The 27,451-nt window shown below is 34.8% G+C and overlaps 1 protein-coding gene across 4 annotated transcripts in view; it reads left to right on the forward strand.

The window, feature by feature from the left end:
- The window catches only part of RNF170 (ring finger protein 170), a 54,727-nt gene extending 27,939 nt beyond the window's left edge, over positions 1 to 26,788 (forward strand). For 3 of the 4 annotated variants that reach the window (XM_044663533.1, XM_044663535.1, XM_044663537.1), the window contains 5 exons: positions 1,340 to 1,415; positions 6,797 to 6,905; positions 18,274 to 18,347; positions 23,258 to 23,368; positions 25,912 to 26,788. In XM_044663533.1, the coding sequence (XP_044519468.1) occupies positions 1,340 to 1,415; positions 6,797 to 6,905; positions 18,274 to 18,347; positions 23,258 to 23,368; positions 25,912 to 26,181 (640 nt within the window). In that variant the 3' untranslated portion in view covers positions 26,182 to 26,788. The remainder of the gene's footprint in view (positions 1 to 1,339; positions 1,416 to 6,796; positions 6,906 to 18,273; positions 18,348 to 23,257; positions 23,369 to 25,911) is intronic. The other variant, XM_044663536.1, reaches the window with a different exon arrangement.
- Positions 26,789 to 27,451: the final 663 nt, after the last annotated feature.

Raw genomic sequence — 27,451 nt, forward strand, 5'->3', positions numbered from 1 at the left:
ACAGAAAATCAAAGATTTAAGGGGAAGCTAGGTGGTTCAGTGGATTTGGTCAGACCTAGAGATGGGAGGTCCTGGATTCAAATATGGCCTCAGACACTTCCTGTGTGACCCTGGGCAAATCATTTAACTCCCATTGCCTAACCCTATGCTTACCATTGATTGCTCTTCTGCCTTAGAACCTATATACATTATTGATTCTAAGACTAAAAGTAAGAGTTTTTTAAAAATAGAAAATCAAATATTATTATAAAAAAAGAAATTGGTCACACTTGTTTTTTAAAAAAAGAGAATCAAAGTGTTTTCAACACATTTATCTTGTGTTTACAATAGTGTTTTTAAATAGCCTCTAGGATTCCTGTGGATTATTGAATTTATGCCTACCTTTTTTTCTTTTTCAAACTAATGCCAACATTCTGTCTTAGTTCCCATTTCTAAAACTGAATAACTGCCTAATGTAGTACCTCTTCATGCCATAAACAGGGAAATCTTGTGGATTTTTACTAGACATTTAATTTTAGAAAATTGACCCCAGCCATATGAAATTAACCCAAAAATGAAATGAAACCTAGATTCCCTTTCCTTGGCTTCAAACTACTAATTTCTTGTCCTTAATTTCTTCTGTTTTTGTTAATCTGATTATAGTAATGATCCATAATTATTTTTCTCCCAAAATATGTAATTTTAGTTTTTTTTCTTTTTCCTATAGGTGAAAACCCAAAGAACAGTAAATTGGATATGGAAAAGTTTTCAAATATAACTATGTAAAATTTTATAACTCAGTTTTTATCCTGAGAAAATTTTACAGTAGGAATTCTGTTTCATATATTATTCAAGACTATTGGTGTTTTGAACTTTAATGCTACTCTGAATATGTGAAAAGATCCCCAATTCTCTTAAGTTTAATCACTAGCCAGTTGCCCCAGAAATATTTCAGTACAGTGCTTGTGATAACACGAGGCTTCATCACAATAAAAGTCTGAACTATCCATTAATATTTAAATCTAGGGGGCAGCTGGGTAGCTCAGTGGATTGAGTCAAGCCTAGAGTCGGGAGGTCCTAGGTTCAAATCCGACCTCAGACACTTCCCAACTGTGTGACCCTGGGCAAGTCACTTGACCCCCCCATTGCCCACCCTTACCACTCTTCCACCTATGAGCCCAATACATAGAAGTTAAGGGTTTAAAAAAAAATACTTAAATCTAGAATTGTACTAAAATCAAACACTGTTCTGTATATTTTTTAGAGTTCCATCACAATTCTCAGATCAAATTTAAGTATAGAAAATCTGATTCTTCTATGCATAATTTATACTAATAGAAGTTTATATTCTTATCAACAGAAATGCAGAACAAAATATTCATCCTGACAACCAAGAGCTAGTGCGGGTGCTACGGGAACAACTTCAAACAGAACAGGTAATAAATGATAGGATAGAAATGTATGGGCTGATGTAAAGAACTGATTGTTGCTACTACTGCTGCAAACTCAAAGGAATCTATGACTAAACCAAAATTTACCTTTTAAGAGTTAGACTCCTTTTGATTTTAAAGGAAGGTGCTACAGGATATAGATTTTGAGAGTAGGGAAATGGTTCCTTTTTAATTCATTCATATTTCATTGGCTTTAAAAAAACCTTTCACTTAAATAATATTTTTATCTTTTGTGATTTTTAGTTAGGTAAAGTAATATAATTACGTTCTGAGATCTTAAGTGCGGTAGAATTTAATTTTAAGCATTCAACCCTTGATATTGTTATTATATGTTTAGCATTAGAATGATAAAGAGGGGACATATGGGTGGATTTAATTTTCTTTTTCACTGTTTTTGTACTGTAAGAAGTTAATTCCCTGGCATCTTACCCATATCATATCTTTCCCACACTAGAGAAGGCATCAAAATCTCTATATAAATTATGTCTTCATGTTTCTGTTTATCAGTTCTTTCTCTGGAGGTGTACATTCACATTATTATTCAAATATTAATTCTGTAGCTGTATATAATGTTCTCTTGGTTCTACTCCTTTTTCTGTTATTTCATGTAGATCTTTCCAAGGTTTTGTTGTGTTTTTTTTTTTTAATATATTTTTAAACCCTTAACTTCTGTGTATTAGCTCCTTGGTGGAATAGTGGTAAGGGTAGGCAATGAGGGTCAAATGACTTGCCCAAGGTCACACAGCTGGGAAGTGTCTGAGGCCAGATTTGAACGTAGGACCTCCCGTCTCTAGGCCTGGCTCTCAATCCACTGAGCTACCCAGCTGCCCCATTTTGTGTTTTTTGTTTTTTTTTAATTAACCTGCTCATCATTTCTTATGGCAAAGTAGTATTCCTTCACAATCATTTACCATTCCATCCTTATGCAGCCATTCCCCAATTGATGCCCATCCCCTTAATTTCTAGTTCTTTGCCACCACAAAGAGAGTTACTATAAATATTTTGGAACATATAGTTCTTTTCCTTTTTCCCTGATCTCCTTGGGAAATGGACCTACCTAGGTCTAAGAGTATATACAATTTTATAACTATGGACATAATTCCAAATTGCTCTCTAAAATGGATTAATCAGTTCCCAGTTCCACCAACAGTGTATTAATGTCCTCTTTCCACATCCACTCCAAAATTTGTCATTGTTAGCCAATGAGATAGGTGTGAGATGATATCTGAGAATTGTTTTGATGTGCATTTTTCTAATCAATAATAATTTAGAGCATTTTTTCATATCTGGCTTTGATTTCTTCTTCCAAAAACTGTCTGTTCATATCTTTTGCATATTTATCAGTGGGCGAGTTTTTATTTGTTTTATTAGGGAACAGATCCAGGATATTATTATTCTTTATCCATTCAAAATTAGAGAAAAGAATTCCACAAAGATGGTAGTTTTTGTTGTTGTTGTGTTCCTTTATTCTAACCAGAGGGCCCAAAGTCAAGCAAAATCTCATAAAACTAGAATTAAAGTGTTTTTTGTAGAGAATTGGAAGAAGACTGTGATGTACCTTCCTACTGGAAACAAACAAACAAAAAAAAAACTCTGAAATTTAAGGGCAGGAAAAAGTCTAATCTAGTCAGAAATAGCATCAAGGAGTCTGGCCCAAGTACAAAGTATGGTACTTTGTCTAGAGGATCCCTAGGAAGCTGATTTGGTCTGGGAATCTCTAATATTAGTTCAAAGTAGATCACTCTGGATTCAGGCTTCTGAAATAGATTTTAAGAGACTTTTCTGTTGTGAAGAGAGAATTGAACTGTCTTTGTTTATTTTTAATGTAAACAATCAGCAACCTTTAATTTAATCAATCAAGAATTTGAAATGCCCCTACTTAGTACTTGATAGGTCACTAGGTAATTGAGTTCACAAGTCACTTACTAGAAAGGCCACAAGCATTGCCCAACCTTGGGCAGTGCTAGACAAATTGGGAGGTTGTGATTGGTTCCCCTGAAGTGGGAGAAAGACAGGAAGCGAAGTGGAAAATGAATATAAAAGGTAAGACCGAGAAGATGGAATCATTTATTCCTTGGCTCTTCATCGAAGAGACTCTCCTGTGGTGGATTCATTACTGGTCTTTTGGGAGAGAACTTTCTTGTGGGTTCATTTTGGGTTGGAGATTGCTGTGCTTGAGAGACTTACTGGGTGAGTGACTGGACCTGAAAGAAGAGGTTTGTGTTGGTGGAACCCTTGCTGAAGACACCACCTGGACTTCTGGCTGAAGAGACTACCCAACTCCCATGTTGAGATCAGAACTTGAGGGAGCCCTTGCTGGGTGGTGAGCTGGACTTTTTCAGACAGCAATTATAGGGTATCTTGTCAGGCAGTATTTTCTACTTCTTTCCTACGTTTCTCTTCTTTTACTATATTTACGTTATATTAAGTTGTTAAAAGCTACTAACAGCTATTTTGATTTAAAGGCTAATTATTTTATAAATGGCAACCACAATTCAATTATTTTAATTCATATATTTAGTCAAACCAGTTTTAATTTTTACACTATCCAGAGAACTTCCAGATTGTTATATATTCACATCCTTTTCTCTTTTCATAACCACTAGACTTCTCTACAAGTATGTTTGGAAAGTGGGGTTTAAGGCTTTTGGCTGGCTGCTCTTGGTCAAATGATTTTGTTTTGGGAATAAGGCAAGAAGGCAGTAAACACACCCATGGTTATCATGATAAAGTCTTTGATAAATGTACTTTATCCCTTCTTTCTCATTCTCCTGTCCCCTTCCAAATTAAAGCTCTGATAGTATTTTACTACAAACAATCCTGATGCCAAAAGGGTTTCAACAAACACTTTTTATTGGCATTTGAGGCAAACAAAATATTAAGTATAATGATCATTAGTTCATAGGTCCTAAGAAATGTAAAGGGGGGCAGTAATGTAAGGGGTTAAAATTAAAGGGTTGGACTAAGTTATTTAAGAGTATGGTCATCAAGAATTAATTACTCAAATCCAAAATGATTTTTACGGTAATTTATTTACAAAAGGAGAGAGAGTGAAAGTAAGAAAATCAGAGAGAGGATGGGGTAAGATATCTAACTTAAAACACTAAGTTTTTTGCTCTGCTCAACCCAGACAGGGCTAATTAGTCCTCAGCCAGAGGGGCCTCAGCCTTGAGCCAAGGACCAGGTGATGAATAAAAGCAAGTGTTTCAGCCACAAAGCCTCTCTCAAGAGGGGAGGCCTCTCCTGAGGCTAGTCCCTTCAGAAAATCCAGCAAAGGAGTCAATCTCTTTCACTCACCCATGTGGTAGTTCAAAGGGAGAGATTTAAGAACAGTCTCACCAAGTCCAGGGTCTCAGGTCCATGAAGCAGATTCTTCATCAGCCTCCAACTTAAACTCGGAACTCCAAAGAACGAAGAAAGCCCCACAGGAAGTTCTAATTCCTTTTTAAAGGTGATTCTTTGCATCACTTCCTGTGCCTTCCTCTACTTTTATGTGGATCAGTTATTATAGTCTATAGTTTTGCTTAGGAATGCCCAGTGGGCAGTCAGTGGTTTCTGATTCATCACCCACTTTTGCACACATGGATCACAGACCTCCCCCACTCAAGTGTAAGTGGGGTGTATATGCTTCTGGTGATTAAATCTAAAAATGGGCACGGGAGAGTTAATCCAATCTTCACAGAGATTTGTGGTAACAGTCCAACCCCCTCCTTTAATAGATAAGGAGAAAGTACCTGGGAGGTTTAGTGATTTGTTCAAAGTCAACCAGGGAATAAATAAACCATAGTCAGGAATTGAATCAAAATCATCCTTCTCCAGGTCCACACTCATTCCACTGTACCACCATGACTCCCATTGGTTTGGGCTACAAAATATTTTCTTCAGTATTTTACTTTTAATAATTTACTGGATATCTAAGTTTAATCATGCCTCAATCTGATTTACTAGTATATATTTTTAAAATTTGTCTCAATTTACGATTAAATTTTGTGTTGGTTTTATCCAAATCTCTAGTTCTTTTTTTTTTTTTTTTTTAAACCCTTACCTTCCATCTTGGAATCAATACTGTGTATTGGCTCCAAGGCAGAAGAGTGGTAAGGGTAGGCAATGGGGGTCAAGTGACTTGCCCAGGGTCACACAGCTGGGAAGTGTCTGAAGCCAGATTTGAACCTAGGACGGAGGTCCTGGCTCTCAATCCACTGAGCTACCCAACTGGCCCCTCTAGTTCTTAATAGCAGTATTTTAACAATTGGCTTTATGCTAGATAGTGTACAATATAGGCTTTGACCATCACAGTTGATTGTTAATTCTGGATGTCTCTGGATGATATTCCTACACATAATCATATTATAGATTCTCTACATATATAGGAATTGAGATATAAACCAGATGAAAATTTCTCATTTTTAGTATGTGAAGAATTATATTTAAATTCCCAATGCTTAAATTTTTTAAAACTTTGCTATTCTAATTCTAAAAATGATCTAATAGTAGAAATTTTAACATTGAATTGCTATGTTTTATAATATGCCAGACATTTAGCACTTATGAAAAGGATATAATAAAACTTTTAAATGTAAGGATCTAATTGAAAAGACATTTCTAACATCCTCTCATTAATGCTAGAGTATTCTTATAGTCACATTCCTAAGGAGATTAAAGATTTATTTTGAGTAAAAAAAAAAAGATCATGAATTCATTCATCTTTCTTTTTTTTGAGCTCCTTGAGGAGGGAATGATGGAAGATGTTGCCATCTAGAGGAGAGCAACAAAAATGGTGAAGGACCTTGAGTTTTTGACATAAGAGGATTGGTTGAATTGGTAGGGATGTTTAGCCTGGATTGGGGAACTCAGGTGGAACATTATAGCTATATTCAACTATTTAAAGGACTCTCATGGACAAAAGGAATTAGACTTGTTTGCCCCTGAGTGAATAGTCAGGAGCAGTGGGTTAAAGTTGAAAAGAAATAAATTTGGCCTTACTATTAAGAAAATGTCTTAACAATTGGACCTGGTCAAAAGTTACATGAGCTGCTTTTAGGGGTAGTAGGTTCCCCCTCATTTAGATGTCTTTAAGCAGAGAATGTTGATTATATTGTAATGGGGATTCTTGTACAATATGGATTAGACATGATGGCCACTGAACTCCTTCCCTAAACTAAAAGTATATGGTTCTCTGAAAATATGGCTTTTTAAAAAGTAGGGAGAATAAAGTTTGGGAATTTTATCAGAACTGTATTTGCAAAACTACATAAACAAAAATTGTTGTCTCTAAGAGGTTATGATTAAGTGTTTTTAATAAACTTAAGTAATATTAAATAAAAATCTTTGGGAAAACTTACTTGATGCCTTTTTTCCCCCAATAGGATGCACCTGCTGTCGTTCGGCAGCAGTTCTACACTGATATGTCCTGTCCAATCTGTTTACATCAGGCTTCTCTTCCTATTGAAACAAATTGTGGACATCTTTTTTGTGGTAAGCAATAAACATCACTATTGTTTGAAATAGATAGGCGTTGAACTAAATACACTGATTCCTAAATTTCTGTTCCAAATATCCTCTCTGTGTGCATTGACTTCCAAGAAAGGATAAGCCTGATATTACTGGAGGAGCTAATGCTGAGTATGGTTAATTCTCATTGCATATTGGCCTGTTGACTGTTATTTTATTAATTTGCATCTTGCCAGGAGAAGGAAGACTTCTCCAAAAACCATACCTGAGACCCATCCTTAACCCCAACTACTTATCACCTTTTATTCTGAATATGTTATACTTGTTCTTTGCTTCCCTGAGACCTTCCCAAGGGTAGAAATCAAAGCTTCCTACAGCCTGGAAGATGTTAGAATTAAAGAATGAGGAAAGGCAAAAGGATTCTAGTGAGGAAGCATAGTTTTCACATTCAGGAAGTCTTAGGTGAGACCATTAGAAAGTAGAATATTTCTATTTCATTTTTCATCCAAGAGCATGTTGGAGCCAATTTGATCTGGCCAGAGATTGCTAATTATTAAATTTTCAGTGTGACCATTTATACATAGAAGTTAGCTAAGATATAATTGTTTTGTTGATTGTGTAGAGGAGGGAACTTTAAACTATATCCACCTGGCCAAATCTGGCCAATGTGTTTAAAATCTAAAGTTTTATTATATTTAAAAATCCAAATATCATTTGTAACCTATAGGCTATACAAAAATAGCCAGCTGACTGGCTTTCACCCATTTCCTTCATACTCCTATTCTAGACTTAAGAGAATAATAGAGGGGGCAGCTGGGTAGCTCAGTGGATTGAGAGTCAGGCCTAGAGAAGGGAGGTCCTAGGTTCAGATCCGGCCTCAGACACTTCCCAGCTGTGTGACCCTGGGCAAGTCACTTGACCCTCATTGCCCACCCTTACCACTCTTCCACCAAGGAGCCAATACACAGAAATTAAGGGTTTAAAAAAAAAAAGAAAGAAAGAAAGAAAAAGAGAATAATAGTTAATAATGTAGATTAAACTTAAAAGTGTATTCTTTGTATATATTTTTCTGGAGAGCTGGTGCTTAAACATTTACTAGCACTCTACTGAATAACTTTTAGGAATAAATATATCCACAGTGAATAATAGTATTTACAGAATAGTAGTATTTTCATGCATATAATTCCAACTTTTTTTTCTTTTTCATTTTTAATCACCATGCCTATTACAGTCATGCACATTTTCACTAGCCTTGCCCTTGCCTAAAATTTCTTCCCCCATCACATACTCAGGCTTCCATGGCTTTTTTCCCCCCTAATCCCCCTACATACTAGGCTCTTCTTTTGATTACCTTGATTAGTTATTTACATGACACTGTGAGCTCCTTGCAAGCAGGGACTATTTTTTGCCTTTTTTAAATCAGCAGCACTTAATAGTTCCTATAGTAAGCACATAATAAATGCTTGTTAATTTGGCATCTTTTAGTCAGAAAAAGTGTTTCTGAAAAATGGTTGCTCCTAGAACATTATTATCAAATGTGAAATACATAAGGCCAATTATAAGGGGGAGAAATGTGTACTATGTGGGGAACTATAGTAATTTACTCAAAGTTCACGTGACCTGAATTAGTCACGTGACCTGGCTATAGAAATAACTACTTTTTAAATTATGAATTTAAATAATACCTATGCCTCAGCATGTAAGCACTTTTTCATTAATGAATATTACCCTTAATTCGTTAATGAAGGGCATCTTCTCTTTTCACATAAGAAAAGTTGAAACAGAAAGACATCTTATGTCAGAAGATAGAGTTCTGAAATTTATGAATGTTTGGATCACCAACCCAATAAGTTTTTTATGAAATCATTTCTACTATGTTGTCTGTAATATGAGGCTACCTTGCTCCCAATTTATGGCACACCGATGTGAGAATAAATGTGTCAAAGCACATTAAACCCTTTGGAAAGTCACAAAGTAAATCTAAGGTATTATTTCAGATAATTATGCTAGTTATAATCATAGGTTAATGATAGTAATAAATGCTTGTTTACATATAATTTTTATTTTTAGGTTGCCCTCAGAGTACAGTAGAACTATGTCATTTAAACAACATCCTTATGAGGGTAGGGATGGTTAAAATAGTATGGTATGTCTATACTAGAGGAAAAGGACAGCTTACCTGTTAAAATCACCTTTCAATCAGCTAATTGACATAGAGCCAGTGTGACTTAATGGAAAGAAGGATGGATTGTGGTGTCAAAGGGCTGAATCCTAAAAAAAATAAAAAAATAAAAGGACTGAATCCTGACTATAATATTGGGCTGCTCATGTGTAAAATAAAGGGGTATAGACCATTTTAGCTCTAAATCTATGATCCGAGGCACTTAATCCCCATCCTTACCCTCCAAGTTCAGCAGTCTACATTATCTTTTTATATCTTCCCTTACTCAGATCAGATGCCATGTATTAGCTTTTTAAAGTCAAAAGTCCTGGGGTGTCACAGACTTTCAAAATTGGGAGCAATCTCAACGGCCATTTTCTCTAATCCATACTGGGATAGAATCCCTGTCTCAACCTATATGATAAGTAATCATCCAGTGTTTACTTGAAGACCTCCATTGAGGGGTAATCTTCTACCTCTGATTCCATGTTTGAACAGCTCTAAATATTGAGAAATTTTTCTTGAAATCATGACTAAATCAGCTTTTTTTCTGGTTCTACCTGCTGATTCTGTCCTCTAAGACCAAACAAGTCTAATTCTTCTTTCATATGTGTCTTTCAAATGAAGACAATTATTTTGTCTCTCAAGAATCTTCTTTTTTTACTTGAATTCACTAAACATTTCTGAAGCACATAAGAGGTACCAGGTACTGTGCTAGGTGCTAAGAATAAAAAGACAAAAATAAAATAGTGTCTTCCTTCAAGGAGCTTACATTTTGCAGGCTGCCCTTGTCACCTTTCTCTGATTGTTCTCCAGCTTATCCCTTTCCTCCCTAAACTATAATGCCCAGAACTGAACACCAGATTTTTATTTCTAGCCCTAGTTATCTCCTGAATTCTATCTTGTATTGACATCTGTCTCTAACATGGACATTTCAAGCTTATTGGCCCATAAGGAGTTTAAAATCAATTTGTCCAAAAGAAAACTCACTACCTTTACCCTTAAAACTATCCTTTTTAGAACTTAACTGAGTTTCACTGTTTAGATGTAGTTTGGACTAGATGGTATCGGAGATCTTTTCTCAATCTGAAATTCTACACTTCTTTTCTATTTCTTCACTTTTACTGTGCTAGACTGAAAAAGTGAATTAAATTATACCTTTTCTTCTGGGAAAAAACCTATCCTTTTTACAAACTTATTTTTGTTGAAGATGTAGTACTGTCTTTTTAGTCACTCAGATTATCTTACTGTCACCCCCAGCTTTTCAGTTCTTCCTAATTCCACATACCCAGTTAATTTTCATGTTTTGTCAGGTCTACCTTTTTCACATCTTTCACTTGTCTCCTCTATATTTATATAGCCAGAACCCTAATTTAGACCCATCGCCTGTCTCATCTCATCTGATTTATATGCTTATTGATTAATTTCATTGATTTACACTGATATTGCAAATAAATATTTTGAAATGACTGAAGTTTTATGATAAACCTCTTTTTAAAGATATTACTCAAAATTAAGAATAGGTAGAAGATGAGATTAAAAGTAACCTATTTCCATTTTTATAAAATTGCTACTTTTGCTATATTAGTAGTTATGGTACTTGAAGTGAAAAATAATATAGAAAGATTCTTTTCAGATGATATCTACCATATTTCTCTATATATTTATGTTATATCAAAGGGAAAGACAGATCCTTAGATTGATAGTTTGGTTATGTAGTGGTAGCAAAAAGATACTGTGGCATGAAGACAGAAAGACTTAAGTTCAGATCCCACATTTTACACTTACTAATTGTGTGACTTGGGGCAGATGAGTTAAGCCATATGTACCTCAGGTCAATTTCCTATGGAAGAAGTGTTCACAGTAGAAATTCTCTAATTGGACGAGAATTCATAATTTGAGTATAATGCAGTGAAACTGAGCAAAAGGATCATTGAGGTAAGATATTAGAGGTAAAAAGTCCTAAAGATAGCTTTATTAGGCTAAAATATTCTTTGAATAAAATATATAATCTGAGTTTTATAAATAAATTTGCCAAAGTAGTGGAGAATAATAAAGAATCAAGATGTCTTAGTGAACACAAAACTAGGGGCAGTCATTGTGTTTCTTTTTCTCTTACTTCTAGCACTTTGGATTACAATGATACATTAGATTTAAACAAATTAATGTGTTACAAGGCAGTCCTGGGTCAAGAACACCAAATCATACCATCAAGCACAAAGATCAATTAAGAGTCAAGGTTGTTACCTGATTCAGTAGAACCAGACACTCAGATTTCAAAATCTCTTGAATTTTAGCTTAATAATGTGGCTTTCAACCCCAATGATCAAATGAACCTTCTCTTTAGCTGGGTGAAGGTGGTACATGCCTATAATCCCTATTACTGGGGAAATTGAGCCTACTAGATAATTTGAACTCGGGAGTTTCAGAGTTTTAGTAGTAGGGCTAAAGCTAGTCAGGGGTGTTTACATTAAGTCTGACACCAATATGGTTAACTCCCAGAGCAAGAGATCACCAAGTGGGACAGACTGGCCCAGGCCAGAAATGGAACGGATCTCAGTTTCCAAGTCCATCACAAGTGTATTCAGAGCCTAAAAAATAGCCACTATACTTCCAGTATAAGTCTGAGTGGGATAAGGAGACCTAATTTCAAAAGAAAAGAAAAAAAGAAACTTTGCCCTGCTAAGTTTGTTATCTTTTTCTTAGTTCTTTATCTACCTGTGTCATTTGGCATTTTTAACTGCCTGCTTAAATTCTCTCCCCCTTTTCTATTAATAATACATTATCTTGCTTTCCCAACTGCTCTCTGCCTCCCTCAGGGCTTTTGTGCTCAGCCTTTTCTATTCTTTCTCCATTCATTTCCTTGATGAACTCATCTACTGTCTTAACTTTACCTATTATCCCTGTACAGATGATTCCCAAGTTCTGGCCCTAACTACACACCAGCACTTTAGGTCCTTATTTCTGTTTGCAGAAAAGGAACCCTCCTAGAAGCAGGAGGAGAATTGGGCTAATATAGTGTCTGAGTGAAGGGAAGAGAGAATTTTGAATAGGTGACCAGTAATACCAAATACCATTGTGAGGTAAAAAAAACTAATAATAAGTCATTGGAGTTCAAAAGCATGAGTTTTGCTTGTTGTTTCCAGATGGTTGAAAATCAAGAGATACTAGGGATTTTATTTTATATTTATTTATTTATTTTTAAGCCCTTACCTTCTCCCTTAGACTCAATACTGTGTATTGGTTCCAAGACAGAAGAATTGTAAGGGCTAGGCAATGGGGATTAAGTGACGTGTACAGGGTCACACAGCTAGGAAGTGTCTGAGGTCAAATTTGAACCCAGGACCTACTGTCTCTCTAGAGCTGGCTTTCAATCCACTAAGCTACCCAGCTGCCCCTAATACTAGGGATTTTAAAAGGACATTTCCATTTGTTTGTCCTACCTTGATCCAGAATTCAAAAATATTCATTATTGATTTTATATGCACCATTCTAGGCCTTCCCCCAAAGAACTTCCTTTCTCATTCCTTCCTTCACTTTTTTAAGAATCATTACCTTCTGTCTTAGAATTGTAGATAAGGTCAAAGCAATTGGAGTAAAGTGACTTGCCCAGGATCACATAGTTAGAAAGTATCTTTGGCCAAATTTGAACCCAGGTGCTCCTGTCTCCAGGCCTGGTGCTCTATCCAGTGTGCTACCTAGCTGCCACTGCCCCCTCCCACGCCAATGATTTATTTTTCATCTTCGGTACTTCCATTCTTCCAGTCTTGAAGGTTAGAAATCTTGAATTTTTTTTTATATATAGGGCTAGATCCAATCCACCACCAGTAGTATATCAGTAGATATTTGTTAAGTTACTATAAACTTAGCACCTTAATTTCCATAAACAGCCCTGGGCTAGGGCTAGGTAATATATAAATTTTAAATGACAGTCTCTGAGAACAGATGATGGAAAGAAGAGTTGGGCAGATGTTTTTTATTACAAGGATAATGTAATAGTTTTTAGGTATGCTATTTCCCCAGAATATATCTAATAAGGACTCTTAAGACTGTATTTTCCTGGTGTTTTGAAAAATCTAATCAATAGGAGATTTAAGGGGGCAGCTGGGTAGCTCAGTGGATTGAGAGTCAGGCCTAGAGACGGGAGGTCCTAGGTTCAAACCCGGCCTCAGACACTTCCCAGCTGGGTGACCCTGGGCAAGTCACTTGACCCCCATTGCCTACCCTTACCACTCTTCCACCTATAAGTCAATACACAGAAGTTAAGGGTTTAAAAAAAAATACATTTAGTCCCAAAGAAAAGATAGAAGACTCATCCTCCTGGCCTTTCCATAGGTCAAGGTCTATATTTGTGGAACATTGAATAAAATATTAGTCTCTTTTTCTTTTTCAATATATTTGTTGGTTTTACTAAATAGTTTTCACCTTATTTTAAAAAAAAAAGAATAAGGAATAGCTCTCTAAAAAGGGGAAGGGATAAAAGGAAAAATCTCAGTGACATAAAAACAAAAAGTAACAATAGACTATTTAAAATAACTGTACTTAAGGCTCTTATCTGGATTATTGCTTTGGCCTCCTAATTGCTTTCAGTGCCTCAAGTTTCTCCCCTCTTCAGTCTGTTATGATTAAAATTCTCTGGAGAGGCCAAGATGGTGGCTTAGCAGCAATGAAAGCCAAAATTGCTCTGACTATCCTTCCAAACCAATCTTTAGAAGGCTCCTCAAAACCCAGTAGCAGGATGGAATGAGGGGGCTCTCCTGAACAGAACTTGGGGGCTAGGCAGAGAGTTGATTTTCACAGAGTAAGGGGGAACTAGAAGCAAATACACACTCTTTTGTGACAATGAAAAACTGAGGAGAAAAAAAAAGCAAGAGGTTCAGTTTCATAATTTGTTGGTCACCATATTCACCATATTGTTATGATTAAAATTCTCTGGAGACTATATATTAATTTATAATTTTTTTTAGTAAAAGTTAGAGAATCACACAATCACCTGACTGCATCTAATTAATCTGAGTTTGTCATGCTTGTCTCTGTTCGCCAGCCAAAAATGGCCATACCAGCAAATCTCTAGCCAAAAGTTCAAAAAAGAGACCTTCCTGCTTCCTCAGACCCTTCCCTTAGAAAGCATTGATGTCACTCCTTCTGGGACTTGACCTCAGTCCAGGTCAGAGCCCAGCCTTCTGGATGTCAGGAGTCACAAGCAGTCACAAGAAGCCAGCCTCTTCCAAGAGGCCAGGGAGTCATGAGGCATCCTTCCATAGTATGTTTGTATACTCAGTCAAAGGATGGGGCTGATACTGACAAAAATGGGTTTTCAAAAGGAAAAAGGATATAATCTATTTAAATTCACACAAGTCTATCCTCTACATAACTATCAATGATTTTCATAAATTACTTTTCATTATACTCCCATGAATTCCTGTTTTCTCTATGAACAAATATAAATTTCACTGTTAATCTTTAAGCCTTATAACCTAATACCAACCTACCTTTCAAGCCTTATGTCTTCCTTCCTTATACTCACTCTAATATAGCCAAATTGATCATATTATTTTTAATATTTCCATTTCCTCTCTTCATGCCCTTAAATAAGTGGTCCCCCATGTATTGAAAGCATTCCCTCCTCACCTCAACTTATTAGGATCTATAATATCCTTTAAAGATCAGCTCAAATTTGTTTCCTTCCACATGAAGCCATTCCTAATCCAACAGCTGCTAGTGGTTCCTACTCCATGCTAAGTTGCTGGAGTTACAAGGAAAGGCAAAAGGACAGGCCCTGTCCTCAAGGAATTTACAGTCTAAAGGAAAGAGGAACAACATGAAAGCAACTTTGTATAAGCAGAGTTACAGAATAAACTGAAGATAATTTTAGAGGGAAGGAATTACAATTGAGAAGAAAGAGGAAAGGATTCTTATAGTAGAGGGAGAGAGCATATATACTGTGAGAGTGCAAAATTTCAAATTACAGGACCCAAACTTGAATCCTGAGTCTACTACTTTTTGTCTCTGTGAGACAAATGTTCTTCAGCTTCCTCATCTTTAAAATGAGGAGGTGGAACTTGATGACCTGTATGGTTTCTTAACTTTATTTCATTCTAATTTATGTCCTTATGTTATCATTTTTATATTACATTATGTTCCATTATCTAAAATCCATATTCATCATGAAATTAAAGTTTTTGAGGTACCTATATTGAGTTCTTTCTAAAATATATTTCTTTTATTGTCTCATAGATCTTGCTCCCTGGCCTCTTTTATTCATTTGTCTCTCACTCTTAGAAATACCAATTCCTGGTATGTGCGATAGAGGGGATATTGTTCCATGTGCTAGAATTTTCCTGTGTTTCTCTGTTTTAAATTTGTGTTGTTTTGGGTTGCCTATTTGATTTACCCTTGTATTTCTGTGGTTGGAGTGTTTGAGATGTTCAAAATAATTTTTTTCAGGACTGCTTTTTAATTTATGGGTCAGCTCAGATTTGTAGGGTAGGTTATCTTGAGTTGCACCCTGAGCTCCTTTGCTTTTCAAAACACACTATTTTATTCCTTCCTGCTTTTTTCTGATAGGTAGTGTAAGAATTAAAAATTATAGATGCTTGTATAAATATATATATTAGTATTTTAATTAAAGCCATGCTGATAGATAAAATCATTAGACCACGCGCTTGTAAGCATTCAAACCTGCCGCCTCCAGAAGCGCCTACTCGCCAAGGAGACCACTCCCTCCTAACCCAGGAGATTTAAGCTCTCCCCTGCGTCAAGACGTCGGAAACGGAAACCAGTTGGACCATGTTGGATCACGAGAAATGTAGTTTTATACATTTCCCAAATCCACTTTTTACAGTAGAGAATAATCTAGTTATTGAATTTTCTTCCCTTTATATTTTAAGGTCTTTCTTCTGGTTACTTACTAAATTTGTTTGTATTCAGCAGGATAATTAAATTTAACCACTACAAGACTAGAAGTTTGCAACATAAGAGCCTCATTCCCTTTCCTCTCCCAGCTGATCTGTAGATTTTTTGATTGGCACTTTGTCTTCCATATTCAGAATTCTGTGCAGTTTCATGTATTGTTTTTTATATTATGGCTTTATGTTCTTTTGGGATCCCTATAAGCCCTTGAGTTTCCACTACACAGGCTGTCTTTGAAAACAGTATGTTTACTTGCATGGAGATTATGCTTACTTTTAATGTTATTGCTTTTTGCTTCTTTTCTTACAGTTGTTCCTTCACTTCCATGCAAGTGTATTCCCAAATAGTTTTCTTCTTTGGCATCTTTGGTCAGACTTGCCACTGCAGATTCAAATTTTTCTAACCTGTCAGTTATTTCTGCTATATGGGCTAAAATTTTTGCTGTCATAATTCTTATTTCTTATATCTCAATTTGCTTCACCACTGCCCAATTGATAGTTATCCACTGTTTCTTTTTTTTTAGACAGAAATTGATGCTATGAATGTTTTGGCATATATAAGATTTTTTTTTTCTGACTTCTACATCTGGAAATTTATACCTAGCAGTGAAATCTCTTGAGTATAAAATAACTACAAAAAGCATAAATTATCTGGAAGTCAACCTACCAGGATACACTAAAAAATTCTATAATACAGTTAACAAAACAAGAAATTCAATATAATAGGGCCACTGGACTGTAATCCTAAAGATCTGAGTTCAAATTCTGAATTTTTTTAAAAACCTTTACTTCCCACCTTAGAATCAATGTTATGTATTGGTTCCAAAGAAGAAGAGCAATAAGGGATAGACAGTGGTAGTTAAGTAACTTGTCCAGGAAATATCTGAGGCCAGATTTGAACTGAGGACCCTTCTGTCTAGAACTGGTTCTCGATCCACTGAGCCACCTAGCTGCCTGCTCCCTCTGCATCACTTACTATGTGGCCCTAGATAAGTCACTTAACCTTTTTATCCTTGATTTTCTTATCTGTAAAATAAGAGTGTTGGACTATCAAGGTCTCTTTCAGCTCTGAGTCTTGTTGATGACTGTTTACATAAAGATATTCATTTGGAGAGGTATTCCATTGCTTGTAGTTGGGCTGCCCCAATATAATAAAAATGATGATATTAACTAAATTAATTTGAAGATCCTGTGCTCTAAAAAGCACACTAGCAAGAAATTACTTAATAAACTGAACTGGATAAAATAAAAGGAAAGTTCATTTGGAGGCACAAAAAACTTCAGAATTTCAAGGGAAAGATTGGGGACAATTAGTAATGAAAGGGCAAAAGTTGGATGGAAGAGTAAAGACCAGCCCTTTCAGACCTCAACTTCTTTTATAAAGTATGAATCATCAAAATATTTGGTAACAGTTAAAAAATAGAAAAGTAACCCAATGGTACAGACCCATAATCTAAACAAGAATCAAAAACAGCTTAAATCCAAGGCAGCCCAGCCTTCAATAAACCCAGGAACATAAACTAAACAGTAACTCAAGGGAAAATATCATTTGGCTAATTGCTTAGAGAACTAATTTCCTTGGTAATGTTATTTTATTTCATTTAGTGTTTTTCTGAAAACTATGATTGTTAGGGTATCTATAGCCTACATTTAACCTTATCTGTAGTTGAAATGAAAGAAAATATTTAATGTTAATTGTTATTTATTTGCATATCTATTTGATAATCCATGTTTAAAATAACTTTAAATGCAAAAATGTTTGCCTCTACTATGTGTGTGTGCGCACATGCACAGATATATATATATATATATACATATATATATATATAGTAAGCTGGTTATCAGAGCTAGAACTAGAATATTGCCACAATGTCCTTTTCTTAGGAACATTGGAGTCTGAGGAATGCTCTTTGTCCAAATGGTAGATGATTGAACTGCCCCATACAATAAGCGATGGCTTCCATTGCCTTGCCTGTCACCAGAACATGACCCCAAATGCTCATTACCATTGTGCCTTTCCCCTAAGCTCACTCTCCCGTACTGCCACATCTTCCATGGGTGACTTGTGGTACAAGCTGCCCTCCTCCTAACATGGTTGTACCTGCCTGTGATAGTTTGTCTTCTGTGTGGCTCCATCTCTCCCCTCCATCCCCTTCCTCTCATTCTGTAGCCACACCTGAATTTGCCCTGGACATAAGACTTTCTAGTTACAGCTCTATTGATCATATGATGATAAATCAGAGTTGATTATTAGAATTTAAATTGGCTTATCAACTAATGAACTTTGAACCACTTGTCATTCATGTTTTCTTTTTACCAGGTACCTGCATTATTGCATACTGGCGATATGGTTCATGGCTTGGGGCTATTAGTTGTCCAATCTGCAGACAAACGGTAATATGTTGAATCCATGAAATATTTTTAACATTAGTTTAATTTGCAAATATGTGGTTTTGGTAAATGAATTAACCAGTAATTTTTTTGTGTTTCTAACAGAACTAAGTTTATCTAATGCTTTTATTTTGTCTCCTTAATGGAGAATCAAAACTAAATACGTCATCTTTATAAGCAAAGATAATCTTAGTATTATTATGAATATAATGACTTTTTATTATGTTTGTATTATGATTATTAGGATACCAAGGTGTCCTCAGACCACATTTTGAGAACTGTGGGCCTAGATAATAATACTACTTCCCGTGTTCTTCATTAATGGTCAGACTATATTTGGGGTAGATTTAATTCATTTTAAGAGAGATATTGATAAATGAAAGGCTCTACTGCAGAGAGTGGTCAAGATGATAAGGAGATATGTAAACCCTGTCATGTGAACAATGGTTGAAGAAATTAGGAATAATCAACCTAGAGAAAACTAAAAGAAAATAAGTTAAACTGTCTTCAAATAATAGAAGACCATCATGAAACAGGAAGTGAATATAAGAATTTTAAAAATATAGTTATTATCTAAATAGATACATAATAGATATTTATTAATATAATAATATCTCTCTATTAAACTATCTAATGAGGGAATAGACTACTATTACTATTACTAGATGGAGTAGGGAGGTGGCTCAGGGAATAGAGAGCCAAGCCTTGAGTTCAAATCTGAGCTTAGATACTTCCTAGATGAGTGACACTGAGCAAGTCCCTAAACCTCATATTGCTTAGCCCTTACCACTCTTCTGTCTTGGAACCAATAGTTAGTATTGACTCTTAAGACAGAAGATGAGGGTGTTGGGTTTTTTTTTTTTTTTAAGCAAATAGGCTCTTCATCACTGGAGGTATTTGTGAAAAACTAAATATAAAGATACATTGATTCTTGGTCACCCCTATTGACATCCTACCCAGAAACTTGAGTAAAGTCTACTTAGCTCAGTATATTGAAATACTAATGCTACACATATAAATAACCTGACTATATCAAAGTTTTATTAACAATGCCCTGCCAAATAGATTATTGTAGCCTTAAAGTCTCATAACATTCCACAACAAAATGTCCAGTCACTCACATATCCAAGGATGAAACTTCCTCTGAAGATTCTGAATCTGGTGTCCATGGATCCCTAATAGGACCAGGTATAAATAGATTTTAGGTGGTCATTGAACTTGGAACTTAAATGTTTTGAAAGCTTTTTCCAATATGATTCCTTTCCTTTTTAATCCTATGTATTTTATATTATGCATTTAGAAATGTTATTTTGAGAAGGGGTACATTGGCTTTTCTAGACTGTTAAAGGGATTCATGACACAAAAAGAGGTTAAGTACCCAGGTTTAGTGTTTATCTGCTTCTTTCTGCTGCTTTCAACCATGTCTTTGGGGGGTAGGGGTGGAGGGACTTTTACCTTCCTTCTCAGAATCAATACCATGTATTGGTTCCAAGGAAGAAGAGCAGTAAGGGCTAGGCAGTGGGGATTAAGTGACTTGCTCAGGGTCACACAGTTAAATGTCTGAGGCCAAATTTGAATCCAGCCCCTCCCATCTCTAGGTCTGATTCTGAATCCTCTGAGCCGCCCAGCTGCCCCCAAGCCATGCTTCTTTAGTATTGCTCTTCCTGCTTTTCTCTGCCAAGTCTAATCGATGGCTCCTTGTTGTTATTCCCACTGTAGAGCCTTTTCCCAGTATACTTTGGTGTAAGAAACTCTGTTCAGGATGCCAGAAGAGGAAGGATCAAGTCCTAGCTCTTTGTATAATTAATTATGTGACTGAACAATTAAGCCACTTGATCCCTTTGGGCCTTATCCAGGAAGTAGAATACTAATAAGAAGAAAAATGAGTTTGGTGTTTTTTTCAGTATTATTTTTTTATTTGTTTCATTTTATTAAATTGAGAATTCTCTCCCTGCCACCTCACCCTCTCCTACCCATTGAAGAGGCAAGAAAAAACAAACCTGTTAAAAATATGTATAGTTAAGCAAAACAAATTCTCCCATTAGGCATGTCCAAAAAAAAAAAAAAAAAAAGAAAGAAAGAAAGAAAGAAAATGCTTCAAGTTGTACCCATCACCTCTCTATTTGGAGGTGCAAAGCAAACTTCAGTGTGATTCCTTGGGAGTTGTGGTTAGCCATTGTGTTGAGCAGAGTTACTAAGTTTTTTGAAGTTGAATATCTTTACAATCTTGCTGTTACAGTATAAAATTGTTCTTAGGGTGCTACTTCACTTTGAATCAGTTCATACACTTATTTCCAGGTGATTTTTCTGGTGATTCCCAGATGATTTTTCTAAAATTATCCCCTTAATAATTTCTTAAACACAATCGTATTCCATCACATTCATATATCACAACTTGTTCAGCCATTCCCTATAGGCACACCTTATTTTCATAGTATAAAATTAAAATTAATATCTAATAACTCCAAGTATTATATTTTATAAAGTTTATTAATAATCACTTGAAGTAGAAAGAAAATAAACTAAAAGAAATAGAAGTTCAAACCTAATTATCTAACAAAAAGTAAACCCTTGTGTGTACATTCTCCTGCCTGGCATAAAAACCTCACCTCCACAAACCACAATCGAGGAAAAGAGAGTGAGGGCTGGAGCTACGCAAAATTATATTCTCTCTACATTAGAATGAACATGGGGAGCTGGGTTTTAGAGTTCTGAGGAGCAAATCCTAATTACACAATAGCTTTTTACATATAATTCCAAGTTGCTTTTCAGACTGGCCAGACCAGTTCATAGCTCCACCAACAGTAGATTAATGTACTTATTTTCCTACATGTCATTTTCTTTTTTGTCAAATTTTCAAATTTGATAGGTGCAGTGATGGTTTGTAGTTATTTTCATTTCCATATATCTAATTTAGAACATTCTTTCATATGGCTTTTCATAGTTTGGATTTCATCCTCTGAAAACTGCCTATTCATATTCTTTAACGATTTATCAATTGGGTGATGGCTTCTATTGTTACAAATTTGACTTTGTTCCCTATATATCTTAGAATTTAGACTTTTAATGAAAGAATTTTTTTGAGTTTCCTTCTTTACTTTAAATTTTAAATCCTTAAGTGATTTATGCAAAAACTTAAATTTTATGTAATTAAAATTGTTTTACTTCATATAAACTTCTCCAATTATTGGTCCTGAAAGTTTCTATAATTCTCTAATTTGTTTTGGATAACATCCTTTAAATCTAAATCATGTATCCATTTGGAGCTTATCTTGGTATGAAGGGTGGAATGTTGGTCTTTATCTAGTTTCTGCCAGAATGCTTTCCAGTTTTTCCAATAGTTTTTGCCAAATAATGAGTTCCTGACCTAATATCAGGGATCTTTGAGTCATAAAACACTAGGCTACTTTGCTCATTAAGCAAAATGATCTGTAAATTTTTTATCCCAAATGTTTTACAAATCCAAACAAAATAAATATTTCTATATTTAAAGAAAAAGAAGTATTACACAAATGAAATCACAGATCTTATATATATTCAACCTACTTTTCTTCATATCTACATAATAGAACCCATCCACTAGTGTCCTACACTCCCTACTCTCCCCTCATCAAATAAGATATCATCATGCAGGCCAACATGTTCATATGAATTAAATCTTTCATGTTTTATCTTTCTTTTCATTTTTTGTAAGTAACATTCTGTTTATTCTTCTAGTAGTAATTCTGTGGCCATGTATAATATTCTCCTGGTTCTCATTTCACTCTTCATTATCTTATATAGTTCTTTCCAAGTTTTTAAAAAAACAGCTCATTGTTTCTTATGATTTGTAAATTTCAAATGCATTGTTAGAGTCCTAAAATGGGAATCAGGATAACTGGGCTTAAAATGTCACTCTGATGTTTACTGGTTGTAACACCATGGACAAGACACTTCAATTATTAGTTTCAGTTTCTTTTATAAAACTGAGGTACTGATTTTTCACTATTTCATAGAACTATTGTGAATTACACAAATCTGTTATTGCTGGGAAAAGCGCTTTATTCCTTTTCTCTTTTATTTTCTCCTGCTTCTACCTATCTACCTGACTTTCAGACACAGTGAAGAGTGACAGTAGGATGTTGTGCTGCCATTTGGCTCACTTGTTAGTTGACATAATGCAGTCAACAGCTCGTCTTACAAGGTCTGTAAAAAGACTACCTACCTCACCTCCTCCATGGCATGCCAGGAGTTATCAGCTGCTAATTTTATGTATGTGGTCCTAGAACCATTACAATTTGTCTTGAATGGAATACATGTTAACACCCAGTGAAGTGGATTGTCTTTAGCAATACTCCCACTTTCCCCTCATGAAAGATCAAGAGTTAATGGCATTGTTAAAATATGAAAATGAAAATAGTTGGACAAGGCTTCTTTTTGCTACAAATAAGAACAGATCCATGTCCTAAGTATTAGTGACTTGCAGGTCTTAATGGAATTGAAAATCCTAGATAAAAAGGAAACATCAAAATATTACTTTCATTTACTTATTCCTCAAAATAATCATATTTTTGTATCTAATGTTTTCTTATCCTCTATCACCTAATATCCCTAGGCCAAAAATTAGTTGTTGTATAAACTCCTCATGGGAAAAAAAACAAACTAGAGAGTGAGTACAATTAATTATTTATTTTGCAAGTTTTTGGATAATTGTGAATTAATGAGCACTGTATTTTATCATGCACATTAATTTTTTTGCCAATTTTGTTTTCATTAAAAGAAATAAACAGAACTCAAACTAAGCATTTCTTATTGTGATGAGTAAAGGCAACATTCACAGATGAACACTAGTAATATTATTGAAAAATCCAGTAATTTATCACCCCAAAGAGTTCCAGGAGGAACAAAAATGACTTTTTTTCTGTTTTGTTTAGGTTACCTTACTTTTATCGGTATTTGTTGAAGATAATCAGACTCAGGATGTCTTAGAATTGCGCCAAGATATTAATGACTATAATCGAAGATTCTCAGGACAGCCCAGATCTGTAAGTAACATTACTAAAGCTGGCAATATAGTGGTCATTTGATCTTTTATTTTTATAAAGCAAAATATTTTAACAAGTGTTACTTGTTATATATAAGCCTTGCCACTATTAAGTTTTTTGGTTTTTTTTAAACCCTTATCTTCTGTCTTATAATCAATACTAAGTGTCTGTTCCAAGGCAGAAAAGCAGTAAGGGCTAGGCATTTGGGGTTAAGTGACTTGCCCAGCTAGGAGCCATAATTACATATTAAAAACAATCTCTTGGACCTTTGCTTCTTCCTTCATCTTTGTCCGTCACTATAACCTTACCCAAGAAATAAGGAATAAATTTCCTTTTCAAAAAATGGATTGGGGGCAGCTGGGTAGCTCAGTGGATTGAGAACCAGAACTAGCATAGATAATTTCCATTTTAACATTTATAAAGAGTTATATACAATGCAAAAAAAATGATGTACTACATTCTGGAGATGCAAAAGATGAATATGACAGCTTCTACTCTCAAGAAGCATATCAGTTTCAATATAGTTTGTAGGATAGGATAATATATTCAAAGGGAGAACAGGGACTTATGTAGTATAGAGAGAGGGTAAACTATATGACCCCTCTCTCTATTCTACACTTAACATATAATGCTTGGGAGCTTACAAAGAATTTTTTTGTATATCGGTTGATCCTCCAACAACCCCTGTGAGGCTATTATTGTATCCATTTTATAAATGAGGAAACTGAGGCTAAAAGAGTTTAAAGACATTCAGGGTCACAGGGAGAGTAAATATCTGAGGTGGCATTCACAGTCAGGTCTCGCTACCCTCAAGTCCAGCATTTAAGCCATTGCCCCACTTTTAAGAGGTTGAGGTAATGTGCAATGAAAAATATGAGGAGGGAGAGAGATCATTTTCAGTTGGGGGTGTCAAGCGGCAAAGGTTGACTTCATAAAGGAATTAATAGATTGGATCCTGAGGAGAAGAATTTCAGCCTTCTAGCTAACAAGATCTAGGGAGTTCATTCTAGGAATCCCAAAAGATCTGAACAGAGAGAGAGGAGAGGGTAAGATAGGAACGAAGGGTCTTCCACTTCGACTGGAATAGAAATGAAAGGGAGTAGTGTATAATCAGTTTGAAACCAGATTCTAAAGGGAGAACTTTGAATGCCATGAATAAGATTATTTAGTAGGCAATAGGGAACTAATGAAGATTTAGAACAGAATAATGTTTTAGGAAAAAGAGGTATGAAGGATGAATCATAGATGGAGTGCAATGGAGGCAAAAAAAACAAACAACAATAATAGAAGGATGTTACTTGAGTCCATCAGATAATGGGAGTGTAAAAAGAAAGGGGCAGCTGTGAGAAGGATCAGATAGCTCTATGGTTATCAGCCTGCCTGAGAATGATTGTTCTGTATCATCAACAGAAATCGAGAAGATACAGTATTAAAAAATTTAATGACAGCCATATAAAACAAGAATTGTAATTGACATTTTATAAATACTATGGAGTTGTCTATAATTCTCAATAATTATGTATATTTGTTCATTGTCTACTATAAAATATTTTATAGTTATTATCTATAGTATGTTAAGTAAAAAATGGATGCTTTGGTAATATCTTGACTTTACCTAATCCCTACTCAAATTGAACATACAGGAAGCTCTGTTAAATATGACATATCTTTCTCAGTGGAGCCCTATCTGCTTTTAAATATCTTAAGCTTTTACATTTTACTTGAGGAAAAAAATTATACATTTTACTTAAAATTAATTTTCCAAGGCAAAATGTCTTTAGCTTTTTTAGAATAATCATAATTAAAACTAGTGATTCTTATTTCCATGTTTTCCTTAAAAAAGATTTAATTTTAGATTAGGTGACCCTGTAGTCAAATAAGATAGGTCCTGCTCAAGTTCAAATAATCACTTAGTCACTAACTCACAGATAATAATTGGGCAAGCAAGATCTAAACTCTTAACTCAAATAAGTACTATTTTCTTGCTTTTCTTTGTTTTTCCAGAGTTGCTAACATGATTCTTAAAAGTTTACTTCTCACAAGTGTCCTATAGTGAATACAGTGTTATATTCTGCTCATTTCAATGCAGAGGCAACTTGGTATTTGATTATGAGTAATCTGTTAGTGTGTTGACTCTAGTTTTTTTCAAATATTTTGTTTGTGAGAAAATCAGAGTCATTTAAGTAACTTTCTAAGTCCATTAAGTTATAAAATAGACTAAATAGAATCTGCATTGATGGAAAAAGTTCCCATGCTAATGAAACCATAGATTTGTGGTACATTGATGTATGTTAATGTGTACCCTGTGTGTGTGATATTTATATACACAACATAAATGTGTCCTGGTACTTCTAGTACACCTATTTTAAATGAAGCCAATGATTAAATAAATATGGCTAAATTATAAGATATAGTTTGTAATTGTGGTAGCTGCTATTTGAAGAGGTGGTAGCAGCAATATTCTGGGACTGAGAAATTCATATTGCTAAATATAATGTATTGAAAACCAAGTAAATAACATGTTTGTTTTTCCTTCCTACCAGATTATGGAAAGAATTATGGATCTGCCCACTTTACTGAGACATGCATTCAGGGAAATGTTTTCAGTTGGAGGCCTTTTCTGGATGTTTCGCATCAGGATATTACTTTGTTTACTGGGAGCGTTTTTCTATCTGATATCACCTTTGGATTTTGTTCCTGAAGCCTTGTTTGGAATTCTAGGATTTTTAGATGATTTCTTTGTCATCTTTTTATTGCTTATATACATCTCTATCATGTATCGAGAAGTGATAACACAAAGGCTAAACAGATGAAATAAATGAATGTTGCTTGAGCTTATGTGGAAAACCATTCAAAGGAACCATAACAAAACACTTGAATATCATTTTGCAGGTTCAAAAACATCTTAAGAAATTTTGCTAACTGGAACCATATCAGTGTCTTGGAGGTTGTAATACTGAAACTATATTTATAGCCATCCACAGCAATGCCTCTGTTCAATAACTATAAAATAATAGCTTTTGAAAAAAATGACTATATGGGGAGATTAAATGAAAAGGAGTATTTTTATATCTTAATTTTCTGTCCATTAAAATTAAATCGGTTGGCTGTGTAGAAAGTTACTGAATATGCAATTTATCCACTACCTTCCTATACAATGAAGTATAAATATTATACTAGGTAAGTTTCTTGTTAGAGTAAAATGTTACATAAAATTTTAAAAAGTCAGTATCTTTTAAAAATTGACTATGTTTTGTGTATTTGCAACACAGTTTTGCTTTTCCATTCCAGAATAACTGCTTTTATCAACTAAAGCTAAGAGAACTTTTAACCTTGCACAGGATTTGTTTAGTTCATACACTGGCTTACATAAAACAATTTTTAATCAATTCCAAATTTCATAGCCTAGTGCAATACCTTACAAATAGTAAGCACTCAATAAATGTCTATTGAATGAACAGAACATATATATTTCTTCTCAACCAAAATACTTACTGTTAATAATAATACTTCAATCAATAGCTTGATCTTGTCAAAGGATAATCACATAATAGAAATTGGAAAAGGAAATTTGAATCCAGAAAGCTGTATGAAATGGCTAAATCATGGTAGTGGGGTGAATCTAATAGAAATTAAAGCCAACTCTCATGAATTAACAACTATATACTTTCAGCTGATCATAACCATTACCAGAGGAGAAGCTGCTCCTTCATTCAGTTCAAGCCTGGGATTCATTACACATTGATGAGATGACAAAGTGAGAAAAATCGCCTTTCCTAGGGGTTGACACGTGCTCTTACAATTTCTCAGTCGACTTAATCTAGCATTGTTCTTTAATGAGATTTGTCAAGGTAATAGTATAAAGGTGACGGCTAATTCCTAATGCATCAGTGATGACAACTACTAAAACCAGCCTTATTGGTGAACATTTATTGAGCCCCTACTGTGTGTAATACTGTCCTTGGCACCAAGAAAAAAGAAAGTCAGAAAATCCTATCTCTCATTTTCATGTCCTTGTAATTCATTCAGATAGACATCAACTTGGTACTGACTCTAAAATGTTAATAATGATCATCTTATTTC

This window comes from Gracilinanus agilis, chromosome 2 (genome assembly GCF_016433145.1).
Source record: "Gracilinanus agilis isolate LMUSP501 chromosome 2, AgileGrace, whole genome shotgun sequence".
Taxonomy (NCBI): domain Eukaryota; kingdom Metazoa; phylum Chordata; class Mammalia; order Didelphimorphia; family Didelphidae; genus Gracilinanus; species Gracilinanus agilis.